General features: G+C 45.2%; 2 protein-coding genes and 1 long non-coding RNA gene across 4 annotated transcripts in view; 2 read left to right on the forward strand and 1 right to left on the reverse strand.

Annotated features, from left to right (window-relative positions):
• The window catches only part of LOC111952013 (S-adenosylmethionine synthase-like), a 17667-nt gene extending 12627 nt beyond the window's left edge, over positions 1 to 5040 (reverse strand). Inside the window, 1 exon segment of the mRNA XM_023970417.2 lies at positions 4794 to 5040. Coding sequence (XP_023826185.1) covers positions 4794 to 4863 — 70 coding nt within the window. The 5' untranslated portion in view covers positions 4864 to 5040.
• On the forward strand, positions 2963 to 4800 carry LOC139023015 (uncharacterized). 2 transcript variants are annotated; one of them, XR_011474091.1, is made up of 6 exons: positions 2963 to 2992; positions 3068 to 3114; positions 3537 to 3568; positions 3614 to 3645; positions 3755 to 3816; positions 4650 to 4800. It is a non-coding gene; the product is annotated as an uncharacterized lncRNA (long non-coding RNA). The 2 variants fall into 2 exon arrangements; XR_011474090.1 differs by lacking the exon at positions 2963 to 2992 and having other exon boundaries at positions 3041 to 3114.
• A 4431-nt stretch (positions 5041 to 9471) lies between the features above and the next one.
• LOC139022986 (protein TsetseEP-like) lies at positions 9472 to 12695 on the forward strand. Its single transcript, XM_070434847.1, has 2 exons — positions 9472 to 9710; positions 11960 to 12695. Exons 1-2 carry the CDS (start codon positions 9472 to 9474, stop codon positions 12693 to 12695), a joined length of 975 nt encoding a protein of 324 aa, XP_070290948.1.
• The last annotated feature ends 788 nt before the right edge of the window (positions 12696 to 13483 follow it).

Consider the following 13483-nt stretch of genomic DNA (forward strand, 5'->3'; position numbering starts at 1 on the left):
TAGAAAGTTTTTATTTTATTATTGAAATAGTGTTTGGTAAAACCCGGCTGTAGTTATGCAGTGTGTATAAGCCCCGGAAGCCGGTTTGTCGTTGGAGAGTTATATTTTGCACACGGAGGAAGGTTACAGCTCTGTTTAATCTGTCCGGTGTTCCTTGAAAACAAACACTTACCACGTAAGTTTGACTCTATTAGATGGAGGCATGGAATGCAATGTTTATTTCCTGATTTGACTTTAGACTACCCCATTGAACATAGTGATGTGCAGCGGCTCTCATCAATTACCACTCTCTCCACCCCGCCCCTCCCTCTGTCTCTCTCTGTTCTTCACTCTTTTCTCCTCTCTCACTCTCTCTCTCTCCTCTTCCTTTCTGTCTCAGTCTCTCCACCCCCCCCCCCCGTCTCTCTGTTTTTCTCCCTCTTCCCACCTTGCCCCTATCTCATCTGGTCTCTCTCTCTCTGCTTTTCATCCCTCTCCAACTGCCCCTCTCTATGCCTCTCTCCTCTATACTGTTCTCTCTCTCTCTGCTTTTCTCCCTCTTCCACTCTCCCCTCGTCTATCTTGTCTCTCTACTCTATCTGTCTCTCTCTTCTGCTGTTTTCTCCCTCTCCCACCTCCCCTCTACTGATCTCTATCTGTCTCTCTCCTCTGTTTCTCCCTCTCCAACCCCTCCCCCTCGTCTATCTGTCTCTCCTTCTCTCTATCTGTTCTCTCTCTTCTTCTGTTTCTCCCTCCTCCACCTCCCCTGTATCTATGGACGCGACCCAGTCGTTCAGTCTTTTTGTTCTGTATCTATGGACGCAACCCAGTCATTCATTCCATTGCCATACTGGCTGGCAACATTAATATCCCTTGCTGGCTAGCTAGCCAACTACGGCTAACTTAGTCACATCAAAAAGTGCAGCCAGAATAACAACAAAGTAGCTGCATTTGCGTTTGTTTAAGCTGTTTTCTAGTGACATTTCTTTGGATACATCCATAACAATGAGCTAATGAGGCGCTATTTCACCTGGCATAGAAAATGTGCTCTCTAGTCAGGACACTGTTGTTCAGAGGAGCCAACAACACAGCAACACAATCACTTCAAACGGAAGCTGGAAAGACTGCAAACTAGCTGCACTTTGTTTCGTTTGACCTTTTTCAGTTGAATTTGTTTAAATATCCATAAAAATGATGCCAGCTGAATCATGATTTTGACCAGCTGAGAAACGCTGCCTGCCTGTCTGTCTTGTCCCGACTCATGACACGTTCATTACTATGGGACAGCAGGAGATCGAAACATTGTTGCAAACGTTGGAGAGACAGACAGCAAGGTTTATACAAATCTCCACTATTAAAAACTAAATGTTAGTCTAAAAGAAATGTAAGATAATGTCTAGATGTTTTTTATAGTAGAGATCAAGTTGATAAATTGCTTGTCTGGGCTGATGAGACAGTGGATTGTGCAGTCAGATGGAACCGAGTAAATAGGCATTTTAACGTCATAGATTTAGCCGGTGGTAACGGTTTTAACCGTTAGCCAGCTGGAATGCGGTTTTAACCAATCAGCATTCAGGATTTGACCTACCTGTTGTATAACATACTATATACCAGGGATATTCAGATGCTACCCTACGAGGCCCRGACTAATGCTGTTTTTTTGTCCTACCTGATAATGAATTGCACCCACCTGATTTGATTGATTGATTGACCTGGTGCTATATACACTTGAACCATGATTGTGTCAAACTGTGGCCATGCATCAAATGTATAATGTGCATTATCAACATTGAGTCACTATTCACACTACATATGACAGGTACAGGCTATTGCTGTGGGGGCCACAGCTAGAGAGTGGGAGTACTGTTGAAGAGCAGGTAGGTAGAGAGTAGGTAGATAGAGAACAGGTAGATAGATAGCAGGCAGAGGGAGAGCAGGTAGGTAGAGAGCAGGTAGTTAGAGAGCAGGTAGGTTGAGATCAGGTAGACAGAGCAGGTAGGTAGAGAGCAGGTAGATAGAGAGCAGGTAGATAGATTGCAGGTAGGTTGAGATCAGGTAGACAGAGCAGGTAGGTAGAGAGCAAGTAGGTAGAGAGCAGGTAGAGATAGAACAGGTAGAGAGAGAGCAGGTAGAGATAGAACAGGTAGAGATAGAACAGGTAGAGAGAGAGCAGGTAGGTAGAGAACAGGTAGGTAGAGAACAGGTAGAGATAGAACAGGTAGAGATAGAACAGGTAGAGAGAGAGCAGGTAGGTAGAGAACAGGTAGAGATAGAACAGGTAGAGAGCAGGTAGAGAGAGAGCAGGTAGGTAGAGAACAGGTAGGTAGAGAACAGGTAGAGATAGAACAGGTAGAGAGAGAGCAGGTAGAAAGAGAACAGGTAGGTAGAGAACAAGTAGAGAGAGAACAGGTTAGAGAGAGAGCAGGTAGGTGGAGAACAGGTAGATGGAGAACAGGTAGAGAGAGAGAAGCAGGTTAGAGAGAAGAGCTAGGTAGAGAGAGAACAGGTTAGGTAGAGACAGTAGAGATAGAACAAGGGAGCAGATAGAAACAGGTAAGATAGAACAGGTAGAGATAGAACAGGTTAGAGAGAGAGCAGGTAGAAAGAGACACAGGTAGATGGAGACAGGTAGAGAAGAATCAGGTAGGAGAGCAGAGAGAAAGAGAACAGGTAGGTTAGGAACAGGTAGAGATAGAAACAGGTAGAATAGAGATAAGGTAGGTAGAGAACAGGTAGATGGAGAACAGGATAGAGAGAGAGAACAGGTAGAGATAGAACAGGTAGAGGAGAGAGCAGGTAGTAGAGAACAGGTAGATGTCTGAGAACAGGTAGAGAGAGAGAACAGGTAGAGATAGAAGCAGAGAGGAGAAGAGAACAGGTAGAAAGAAAGGTAGGTAGAGAACAGGTAGATGGAGAAACAGGTAGAGAGAGAGAAACAGTAGATATAGAACAGTAGAGAGGAGCAGGTAGAGTAGAGAACAGGAGATGGAGAACAGGTAGAGAGAGAGAACAGGTAGAGATAGAACAGGTAGAACAGAGAACAGGTAGAAAGAAACAGGTAGGGTAGAAACAGGTAGATGGAGAACAGGTAGAGAGAGAGAACAGGTAGAGATAGAACAGGTAGAGAGAGAGCAGGTAGGTAGAGAACAGGTAGATGGAGAAACAGGATAGAGATAGAGCAGGTAGAGATAGAAACAGGTAGAGAGTGAGCAGGTAGGTAGAGAACAGGTAGATGGAGAACAGGTAGAGAGAGAACAGGTAGAGAGAGAACAGGTTAGAGGAGAGCAGGAGAAAGAGAACAGGATAGAGACAGGTGAGAGAGAGCAGGTAGATAGAGAACAGGCTGAGGTAGAGAACAGGTAGAGAGAGAGCAGGTAGATAGAGAACAGGTAGGAGAGAGAGAACAGGTAGAGAGATAGAACAGAGAGAAAGAGAACAGGTGGTAGAGAACAGTAGAGAGAGAGCAGGTAGATAGAGAACAGTAGAGATAGAAACAGGTAGAGATAGAACAAGGAGAGATAGAACAGTAGAGAGAGAACAGGTAGAAGAGAGAACAGGTAGAGAGAGAGAACAGGTAGAGATAGAACAGGTAGAAGAGAACAGTAGAAAGAGAACAGGTAAGGTAGAGAAACAGGTAGATGGAGAACAGGTAGAGAGAGAGAACAGGTAGAGATAGAACAGGTAGAAAGAGAACAGGTAGAAAAGAGACAGGGAGGTTAGAGAACAGTAGATGGAGAACAGGTAGAGAGATGAGACACAGGAGAGATTAGAACAGGTAGAGAGAGAGAACAGGTAGCGATAGAACAGGTAGAGAGAGAGCAGGTAGAGAGAGAGCAGGTAGGTAGAGATTGTCATGTCTGCTCCCGCTTCTTCCCTTCCCCTGGCGCTTGAGGCGCCAGATTACCCTGCATCGCAAGCTCCTGCCATCATCACTCACACCTGCCCTCCCTCGTCACTCGCTTCAGCGTTATTGGACTCACCTGGACTCACTTATCACCGTTATTTCCTCCCCTATATTTGTCTGTTCCCCAGTTCTGTTCCCCGCTGCTGCATTGCATTGTTTTTGTATTTTGAATCTTTGTTTTGACGCTGTTCCTGTCTCTGTCTGTTTTATATAAATGTTTTACTCCCCGTACCCGCTTCGTCTCAACAGCGTCATTCGCGTGACAGAGATCAGGTAGGTAGATTGAGGTAGATAGAGAGCAGGTAGAGCGGAGAACAGCTAGAGAGAGACTAAGGTAGAGAGAGCAATTAGGTAGAGACAGGTACGGTAGAGAGAGGTAGAGAGCAGGTAGAAGTGATCATTAGGTAGAGAGGCAGGTAGGAGAGAGGAGGTAGAGAGCAGGTAGAGAGAGAGAGCAGTAGGTGAAGGTGAGGTAGATAGCAGGTAGGAGAGAGAGCAATTAGCGTAGAGAGAGCAATTAAGTAGAGAGCAGGTGGTAGAACAGGGTAGAGAACAGGTAGAGAGAGCAATTATGGTAGGGTAGAGAGGCAGGTAGAGGGAGCAGGTAGAGAGAGACAGGTAGGTAGATGAGCAGGTAAAGAGCAGGTAGAAGGAGAGCAGGTAGAGAAAGGCAGGTAAGAGAGAGAGCAGGCGAGAGAGAAGCAGGTAGGTAGAGATTCGGTAGATTAGAGAGAGTAGAGAAAGAGCAGGTAGGAGGAGAGAGCAGGTAGGTAGAGAGCAGGTAGAGAGCAGGTAGAGAGAGCAGGTAGGTAGAGAGCAGGTAAAGAGCAGGTAGAGAAAGAGCAGGTAGACAGAAAGAAGATATTGAGCAGGTAAAGAGCAGGTAGAATACAGCCAGGTGAACACTCACCTGGATGTCCCTCTCCAACAGACTCCGAAGTGAACATGAAGGACCCATCATCCAGCAGAGCGTCACTCATTTTGACACAGGCAGGTGCTCAGAACCACTAAAAAAACTGAGATAAAATTTCCAGTGAGAGCTTTATATCCCAGCTCGTTCTCTTGAGAGAGGGAAKGTAGAGGGAGAGAGAAAAAAGAGAGAGCGAGAGGGTTGCTGCCAATTGGCTGTCTATCCAACAGAACTCCTGGACTATCTAAACATGGTCCTATATATTGCTAAGAAAAAACACACACACACGCACGTCATGTGAACCCCTGGGTGAGACCATTCCAGGGGGAGTTGTTGATGGGAGGGGATTTAAACTTTTCAGAAAGCCCCAGTTAACCCTTAGTTCTCTCCACACTCCCGAATGGTGGAAGGAATCTACCACTTCTGTCTTCCACAGGGGTGCTGCTGGAGTTCAATAACCTTTGTTGTGCTGTAGAAAGCAAAAAGTTATCATGAAAATACCCCTCCTCCCTATTCTATGGGTGGTTTAGGTCAGCTCTCCACTAGGTTGGAGCTTCGGCTGTGTAAAGGTATGGAGAGAGAGAGAGAGAGAGGGGGGGGGGCTTTAACATATGATGCAATATATCGTGTTTACTACATTTCTTCAGCTACATTGGTTTGGCATTATTACTGGATGTAAAAAACGAGTTTTACTGGTAGGGAAATAGGTGAAATATTTGTGTAGTTTATGTGTCACACTATTTCTGGGTGTTGTAACTGAAAGAGTGTTGCAAGTATTCTACGTACCACAGTATGTAATAGTTTAGAAAGCATGCCAGGTTTCAACTGTTTGGGCTACATTGTGCAATAAATGTGTACTTTTTCAAATTTCCTAGTAGTGGCAAGGTACAAACACCCCCCCCCCCCCCCCCAATAGGATAACCCTTTGAAGAAGGATTCTAAAGGGAACCCTTTTCACAGACAGTTCTACAGGGAACCCAAAAGGGTTCTACCTGGAACCAAAAAGGGTTCTCCTATGGGGACAGCTAAAGAACCCTTTTGGAACACTTTTTTCTAAGAGTGTGGGATGTGGTAGGAAACATAGAGAGTACACTGACTCACTGACCCACTGCTCTGACAGTGATGGGATATGAAAGAACAGTTGATACTCTACACACACACAGGGGTGGAAGCTTAAGTCACACTTATGCTGTATTTTAGATGATACGGCATACAGTATGAAAAAATACACAAATGTACTGTAAGTCGAGAGTTTGTAGGTCAAACCGATCGGACACAACAGACTTTTTTTGTGAGAAGAACGATTTTCGGGATATCTTATGGTCTGGCAAACACCGCTCTAGCTCTGCCACCTTTCACTGCAGATGCTGAAGTGCGACACCAGCAGATGCCTTGGATAAAAATGCATCCAATACAAAACATGCAGATATCTATGGCCTAAACTGATGGATTTTGATGGGGATTTTCTTGTTATGTAACTTAGATTGACGCACCGGTGCGTCAATCAACTCTAGGGAGTTAAGAAAAAATGTCTCTACCATAAGCCGCCTCCAACGTCGTTTTAGAGAATTTGGCAGTACATCCAACCGGCCTCACAACCGCAGACCACGTGTGTCCATGCCAGTCAATGACCTCCACATCCAGCTTCTTCACCTGCGGGATCGTCTGAGACCAGCCACCAGATGAAACTGAGGAGTATTTCTGTTTGTCATAAAGTGCTTTTGTGGGAAAACTAATTCTGCTTGGCTGGGCCTGGCTGCCCAGTGGCTGGGCCTGGCTGCCCAGTGGCTGGGCCTGGCTGCCCAGTGGCTGGGCCTGGCTGCCCAGTGGCTGGGCCTGGCTCCACTCACGACTGCGCCCCTGCCCAGTCATGTGACACAAAAAGTGAGAATTTGTCCCACGAAAAGTGTTTTAAGTGGAAATTAGGCTGGTCTGTTGTGTAAAAAGATAGGACATTATTGCTTTCTTCACCCATATTTTATTTTTGCTAAAAAAAGTAGTGTGTAGTTCCAGTAGTTAGCTACACCACTACATAGCAAAAAAATGATTAACTACTCAAAACACTACCAATATTTGAATTTAGTTCAACTACTATCAAGCTACTTCAAAATGTAATTAAATTACTAGTTAAATGTAGTTCACTACTCCCCAAAACTGTACGAGAATATACAGTACATTCAGAAAGTCAAAGGGTCTGAAAACTTTCCAAATGCACTGTATACAATTATACAAATCATATATGAATAACTGTATGGTGCAGAGGTATATATACACACAGTCACACACACATCTGGGTCTGGTAATAGTTCATGTTGACTCCAAGAAATGAGAGGAGAATTTTAACAAGAATTCAGCAGTGCTCAGTTTAGTAGTCTCTTTCCTGTCAGGATACCAGAAGCAGATTGTTTAAGTCTTTTATCATTATTTGGTGACAATAAGTGATTGAAGTGAGAACCCTACTAAGCTAGCACCAGATTATCCCACCACCAGTGCTAAACATAACCATTAAGGGGATGAAAACATATCTGACCCCAGGTCAGGGGTTTAGGCAACTAGCTACTCTTGATTGGGTCACACACACACCACACACACAACACACACAACACACACAACATCACACACACACATCACAACACACACACACACACACACACACACACACACACACACACACACACACACACACACACACACAGACAGACCCCCAGAACCAGACCTGGTCCAGTTCAGTGACACACAGTGACACAAAGTGCCCTGTCCAACCACTGAACTGGTCCTTGTTTAGTTTTGTCACACAAACGTCTGTGGGTTCTTTCCGACAAAATTATTTACAGTATTGTACATTGGGATTTACAGCATAGTACATTGGGATTTACAGCATAGTACATTGACATTTACAGTATAGTACATTGACATTTACAGTATAGTACATTGACATTTACAGTATAGTACATTGCAAACTCTGTTCCACAGAAATCAGTGAATCACTGTTTTTCGTGTGTGTGTGTGTGTGTGTGTGTGTATCTGCATGCCAGTTTATGTGTGTGTGTGTGAGACAGCAACCAGACAGTGGTTAGTTGAGTGATGTGGTGTAGCAGCAGACTGTACAGCCAAGGTTAATGACTGACTGACACCGCAGGGGAACTTTTCCACCGCGACAACATCGTTCTATTTGAGTAGATAGATAGTGGCTATCTATCGCTGGGGTGACCACGTGTCATATAACATGTTAAAGAGGGTCACGGCACTGTAATTGATAATAGATTGATCAATTATAATCCGAGCAGTTGCCAAAGCAGAATTGAATTTGAGGTGAATAAAAAACATACTATATGGATTCGGGATGTTTACATTATGATAAGGAGGGTGAGTTTACAGTGGGAATAGAACTTTAATGGAACTTTAATAAGAATGTTAGGAATGAAAAAACAAAGAATCATCACAATCACTCAAATATTGTTTGTGTTATATAGGAGGTGAGGTCATCAACCACAACAACACAACAAACCCAGACAGTATACGAGGTAGCTCCTATCAACATGCAGTGCTATTATGAACCCTTTTCCCAGGTCTGAGGGGTTACTTAGTGGGGGAGGGTGGGTTTGCCTCTAACCAGGTAAGTCATTGAGATCACATAACGATCCTGACTTAGTATGTGTAGGGGGATTCCCTGGACTGTGTAATGTACATTGGTGACACGGCGGTGTGTTCTCGTTTTCTTTCTTTCACAATCCCAAATTGACCCCTAGGCCTGCCTGACTCATAGCTGTATGGTACAAGTTCCACCTACTGGACGGCACGGAGGAGCTAGTGCCATTTGCTTATAGCTTACTGCTTATAGCGCCATATTGCTTGCACCAATTAGACATCGATCTTCTGACTTGGAGTCCGGCTTTGCGAGACTAACCTCTATCCAATCCTCTGGAGTGTCTAGGGGTAGGAGCGAGAGGTCGATTTGGGATTGGCTGAATGTCAGTCAGACCTTAAACTTGACAGAACAGGTTGAGATAAGTCAGTTAGAGTCGGGCTGCCTGTGATGTGAAGCCTGTAGGAAAGTTGTTAACAGCTGTTTGTCTTTCTGCAGGTTCAAGGTCGTGCTGCCTGAGTGTGGGATGTGGTAGGAAACATAGAGAGTACACTGACTCACTGACCCACTGCTCTGACAGTGATGGGATCTGAAAGAACAGTTGATACTCTACACACACACAGGGGTGGAAGCTTAAGTCACACTTATGCTGTATTTTTTAGATGAATACGGCATACAGTATGAAAAAATACACAAATGTACTGTAAGTCGAGAGTTTGTAGGTCAAACCGATCGGACACAACAGACTTTTTTTGTGAGAAGAACGATTTTCGGGATATCTTATGGTCTGGCAAACACCGCTCTAGCTCTGCCACCTTTCACTGCAGATGCTGAAGTGCGACACCAGCAGATGCCTTGGATAAAAATGCATCCAATACAAAACATGCAGATATCTATGGCCTTAAACTGATGGATTTTGATGGGGATTTTCTTGTTATGTAACTTAGATTGACGCACCCGGTGCGTCAATCAACTCTTAGGGAGTTAAAAAAAATGTCTCTACCATAAGCCGCCTCCAACGTCGTTTTAGAGAATTTGGCAGTACATCCAACCGGCCTCACAACCGCAGACCACGTGTGTCCATGCCAGTCAATGACCTCCACATCCAGCTTCTTCACTGCGGGATCGTCTGAGACCAGCCACCAGATGAAACTGAGGGTATTTCTGTTTGTCATAAATGCTTTTGTGGGAAAACTAATTCTGCTTGGCTGGGCCTGGTGCCAGTGGCTGGCCTGGGCTGCCCAGTGGCTGGGCCTGGCTGCCCAGTGGCTGGGCCTGGCTGCCCAGTGGCTGGGCCTGGCTCCACTCACGACTGCGCCCCTGCCCAGTATGTGACACAAAAAGTGAGAATTTGTCCCACGAAAAAGTGTTTTAAGTGGAAATTAGGCTGGTCTGTGTGTAAAAAGATAGGACATTATTGCTTTCTTCACCCATATTTTATTTTTTGCTAAAAAAAGTAAGTGTGTAGTTCCAGTAGTTAGCTACACCACTACATACAAAAAAATGAATAACTACTCAAAACACTACCAATATTTGAATTTAGTTCAACTACTATCAAGCTACTTCAAAATGTAAATTAAATTACTAGTTAAATGTAGTTCACTACTTTCCCAAAACTGTACGAGAATATACAGTACATTCAGAAAAGTCAAAGGGTCTGAAAACTTTCCAAATGCACTGTATACAATTATACCAAATCATATATGAATAACTGTATGGTGCAGAGGTATATATACACACAGTCAACACACATCTGGGTCTGGTAATAGTTCATGTTGACTCCAAGGAAATGAGAGGAGAATTTTAACAAGAATTCAGCAGTTGCTCAGTTTAGTAGTCTCTTTCCTGTCAGGATACCAGAAGCAGATTGTTTAAGTCTTTTATCATTATTTGGTGACAATAAGTGATTGAAGTGAGAACCCTACTAAGCTAGCACCAGATTATTCCCACCACCAGTGCTAAACATAACCATTAAGGGGATGAAAACATATCTGACCCCAGGTCAGGGTTTAGGCAAACTAGCTACTCTTGATGGGTCACACACACACCACACACACCACCACACACACACACACACACACACACACACACACACACACAACACACACACACACACCACACACACACACACACACACACACACACACACACACACACACACACACACATACACACACACACACACACACACGACAGACCCCCAGAACCAGACCTGGTCCAGTTCAGTGACACAACAGTGACAACAAAGTGCCCTGTCCAACCACTGAACTGGTCCTTGTTTAGTTTTGTCACACAAACGTCTGTGGGTTCTTTCCGACAAAATTATTTACAGTATTGTACATTGGGATTTACAGCATAGTACATTGGGATTTACAGCATAGTACATTGACATTTACAGTATAGTACATTGACATTTACAGTATAGTACATTGACATTTACAGTATAGTACATTGCAAACTCTGTTCCACAGAAATCAGTGAATCACTGTTTTTCGTAGTGTGTGTGGTGTGTGTGTGTGTTGTATCTGCATGCCAGTTTATGTGTGGTGTGTTGAGACAGCAACACGCAGTGGTTAGTTGAGTGATGTGTAGCAGCAGACTGTACAGCCAGATTAATGACTGACTGACACCGCAGGGGAACTTTTCCACCGACGACAAATCGTTCATTTGAGTAGATAGATAGTGGCTATCTATCGCTGGGTGACCACGTGTCATATAACATGTTAAAGAGGTCACGGCACTGTAATTGATAATAGATTGATCAATTATAATCCGAGCAGTTGCCAAAGCCAGAATTGAATTTGAGGTGAATAAAAAACATACTATATGGATTCGGGATGTTTACATTATGATAAGGAGGGTGAGTTTACAGTGGGAATAGAACTTTAATGGAACTTTTAATAAGAATGTTAGGAATGAAAAAACAAAGAATCATCACAATCACTCAATATATTGTTTGTGTTATATATTGAGGTGAGGTCATCAACCACAACAACACAACAAACCCAGACAGTATACGAGTAGCTCCTATCAACATGCCAGTGCTATATTGAACCCTTTTCCCAGGTCTGAGGGTTACTTAGTGGGGAGGGTGGGTTTGCCTCTAACCAGGTAAGTCATTGAGATCACATAACGATCCTGACTTAGTATGTGTAGGGGGATTCCCTGGACTGGTGTAATGTACATTGGGACACGCGGTGTGTTTCTCGTTTTCTTCTTTCACAATCCCAAATTGACCCCTAGGCCTGCCTGACTCATAGCTGTATGGTACAAGTTCCACCTACTGGACGGCACGGAGGAGCTAGTGCCATTTGCTTATAAGCTTACTGCTTATAGCGGCCATATTGCTTGCACCAATTAGACATCGATCTTCTGACTTGGAGGTCCGGCTTTGCGAGACTAACCTCTATCCAATCCTCTGGAGTGTCTAGGGTAGGAGCGAGAGGTCGATTTGGGATTGGCTGAATGTCAGTCAGACCTTAAACTTGACAGAACAGGTTGAGATAAGTCAGTTAGAGTCGGGCTGCCTGTGATGTGAAAGCCTGTAGGAAAGTTGTTAAAGCTGTTTGTCTTTCTGCAGGTCAAGGTCGTGCTGCCTGGGTAGCCTCGCTCACAGCCCCAACCCCAGCCCTCAACCCCAAAACCCCAACCCCAGCCCCCACCCCAGCCCCAACCCCAAACCCAACCCCAAACCCAGCCCCAACCCCAGCCCTCAACCCCAAACCCCAGCCCCAAACCCAGCCCCAACCCCAGCCCTCAGCCCAACCCCAGCCCAGCCCCAGCCCTCAGCCCCAACCCCAGCCTTCAGCCCCATCCCTCAGCCCAACCCCAGCCTTCAGCCCCAACCCCAGCCCTCCAGCCTCAGCCCCAGCCCTCAGCCCAACCCCAGCCTTCAGCCCCATCCCTCAGCCCCAACCCCAGCCCTCAGCCCAACCCCAACCCCAGCCCTCAGCCTCAGCCCCAGCCCTCAGCCCCAACCCCTGCCACAGCCTCAGCCCCAACCCCAGCCCCACCCCAGCCCTCAGGCCCAACCCAACCCCAGCCTCAGCCTCAGCCCCAACCCCCAGCCCCAACCCCAGCCCTCAGCCCAACCCCAGCCCTCAGCCTTAGCCCCAACCCCCGCCATCAGCCTCAGCCCCAACCCCAGCCCCAACCCCAGCCCTCAGCCCCAACCCCAGCCTCAGCCTCAAGCCCAACCCCCGCCATCAGCCTCAGCCCAACCCCAACCCCCAGCCCTCAGCCCCAACCCTCAGCCCCACCCCAAAACTGAACATAATTCAACATTTTGTTTGTTTTGGAGTCAAAGTTCCGCATAGTTTAGTTTTTTCAAACAGGTTTGTTCATAATTTTTTTCCATTTTACTAAATACTTTTTTTATGATTAGTTTAGTTTTAGTTTTCAGTTTACTATAATAACCTTGGTGCAGCATACAATCAAATAATACCGTCTCTATCAACTTCACCTGTGATAGAAGAAGTGACCCTACTAATGATTAGTCCTAATCATTTGTTTACACTGTTGTTTTATTACATAAGCTATAAAATGTTATTTTACTGTTGGTGTATAAAGGTCAGCCTTCAATGTTAACTGTAGGTTAACTCTAAATTTGGTTACATTTAGCAAAATGTAATAAAAAATACAGAACATTATCTGTGAACAGGGTCTATTTGAGCCATTTAAACCAGCCTGAGCAGCACTTGTGGTGTTCACAACTTGGCAATTGTCCCACTTCCATTTTCCCTCTTCCCACCAGGTCCTCTGATTAGCTAGATTCACCAGAGAGGAGTGTGGGGTGTGGACCAATGGCTTGCTCAGGACCAGAGGTAACAGTAGGTGGGGTACGGTTCCTAACCTGTGTTGGTCAGAGGTCCCAAACCCGTCCCTAAAGTCACATTGCGCTTACAGTAGTGGTTCAGGGTGGAGAGGGTTGTGGTGTGTACAGTATGTCAGCGTGTGTTTGTGTCTGTTGGTGTGTGTGTGTGTGTGTATGTGTGTGTGTGTTGTTGTGTGTTGTGTGTGTGTGTGTGTGTGTGTGTGTGTGTGTGTGTGTGTGTGTGTGTGTGTGGTGTGTGTGTGTGTGTGTGTGTGTTGTGTCTCAGACTAA

Source organism: Salvelinus sp. IW2-2015, linkage group LG25 (genome assembly GCF_002910315.2).
Source record: "Salvelinus sp. IW2-2015 linkage group LG25, ASM291031v2, whole genome shotgun sequence".
Classification (NCBI taxonomy): Eukaryota; Metazoa; Chordata; class Actinopteri; order Salmoniformes; family Salmonidae; genus Salvelinus; species Salvelinus sp. IW2-2015.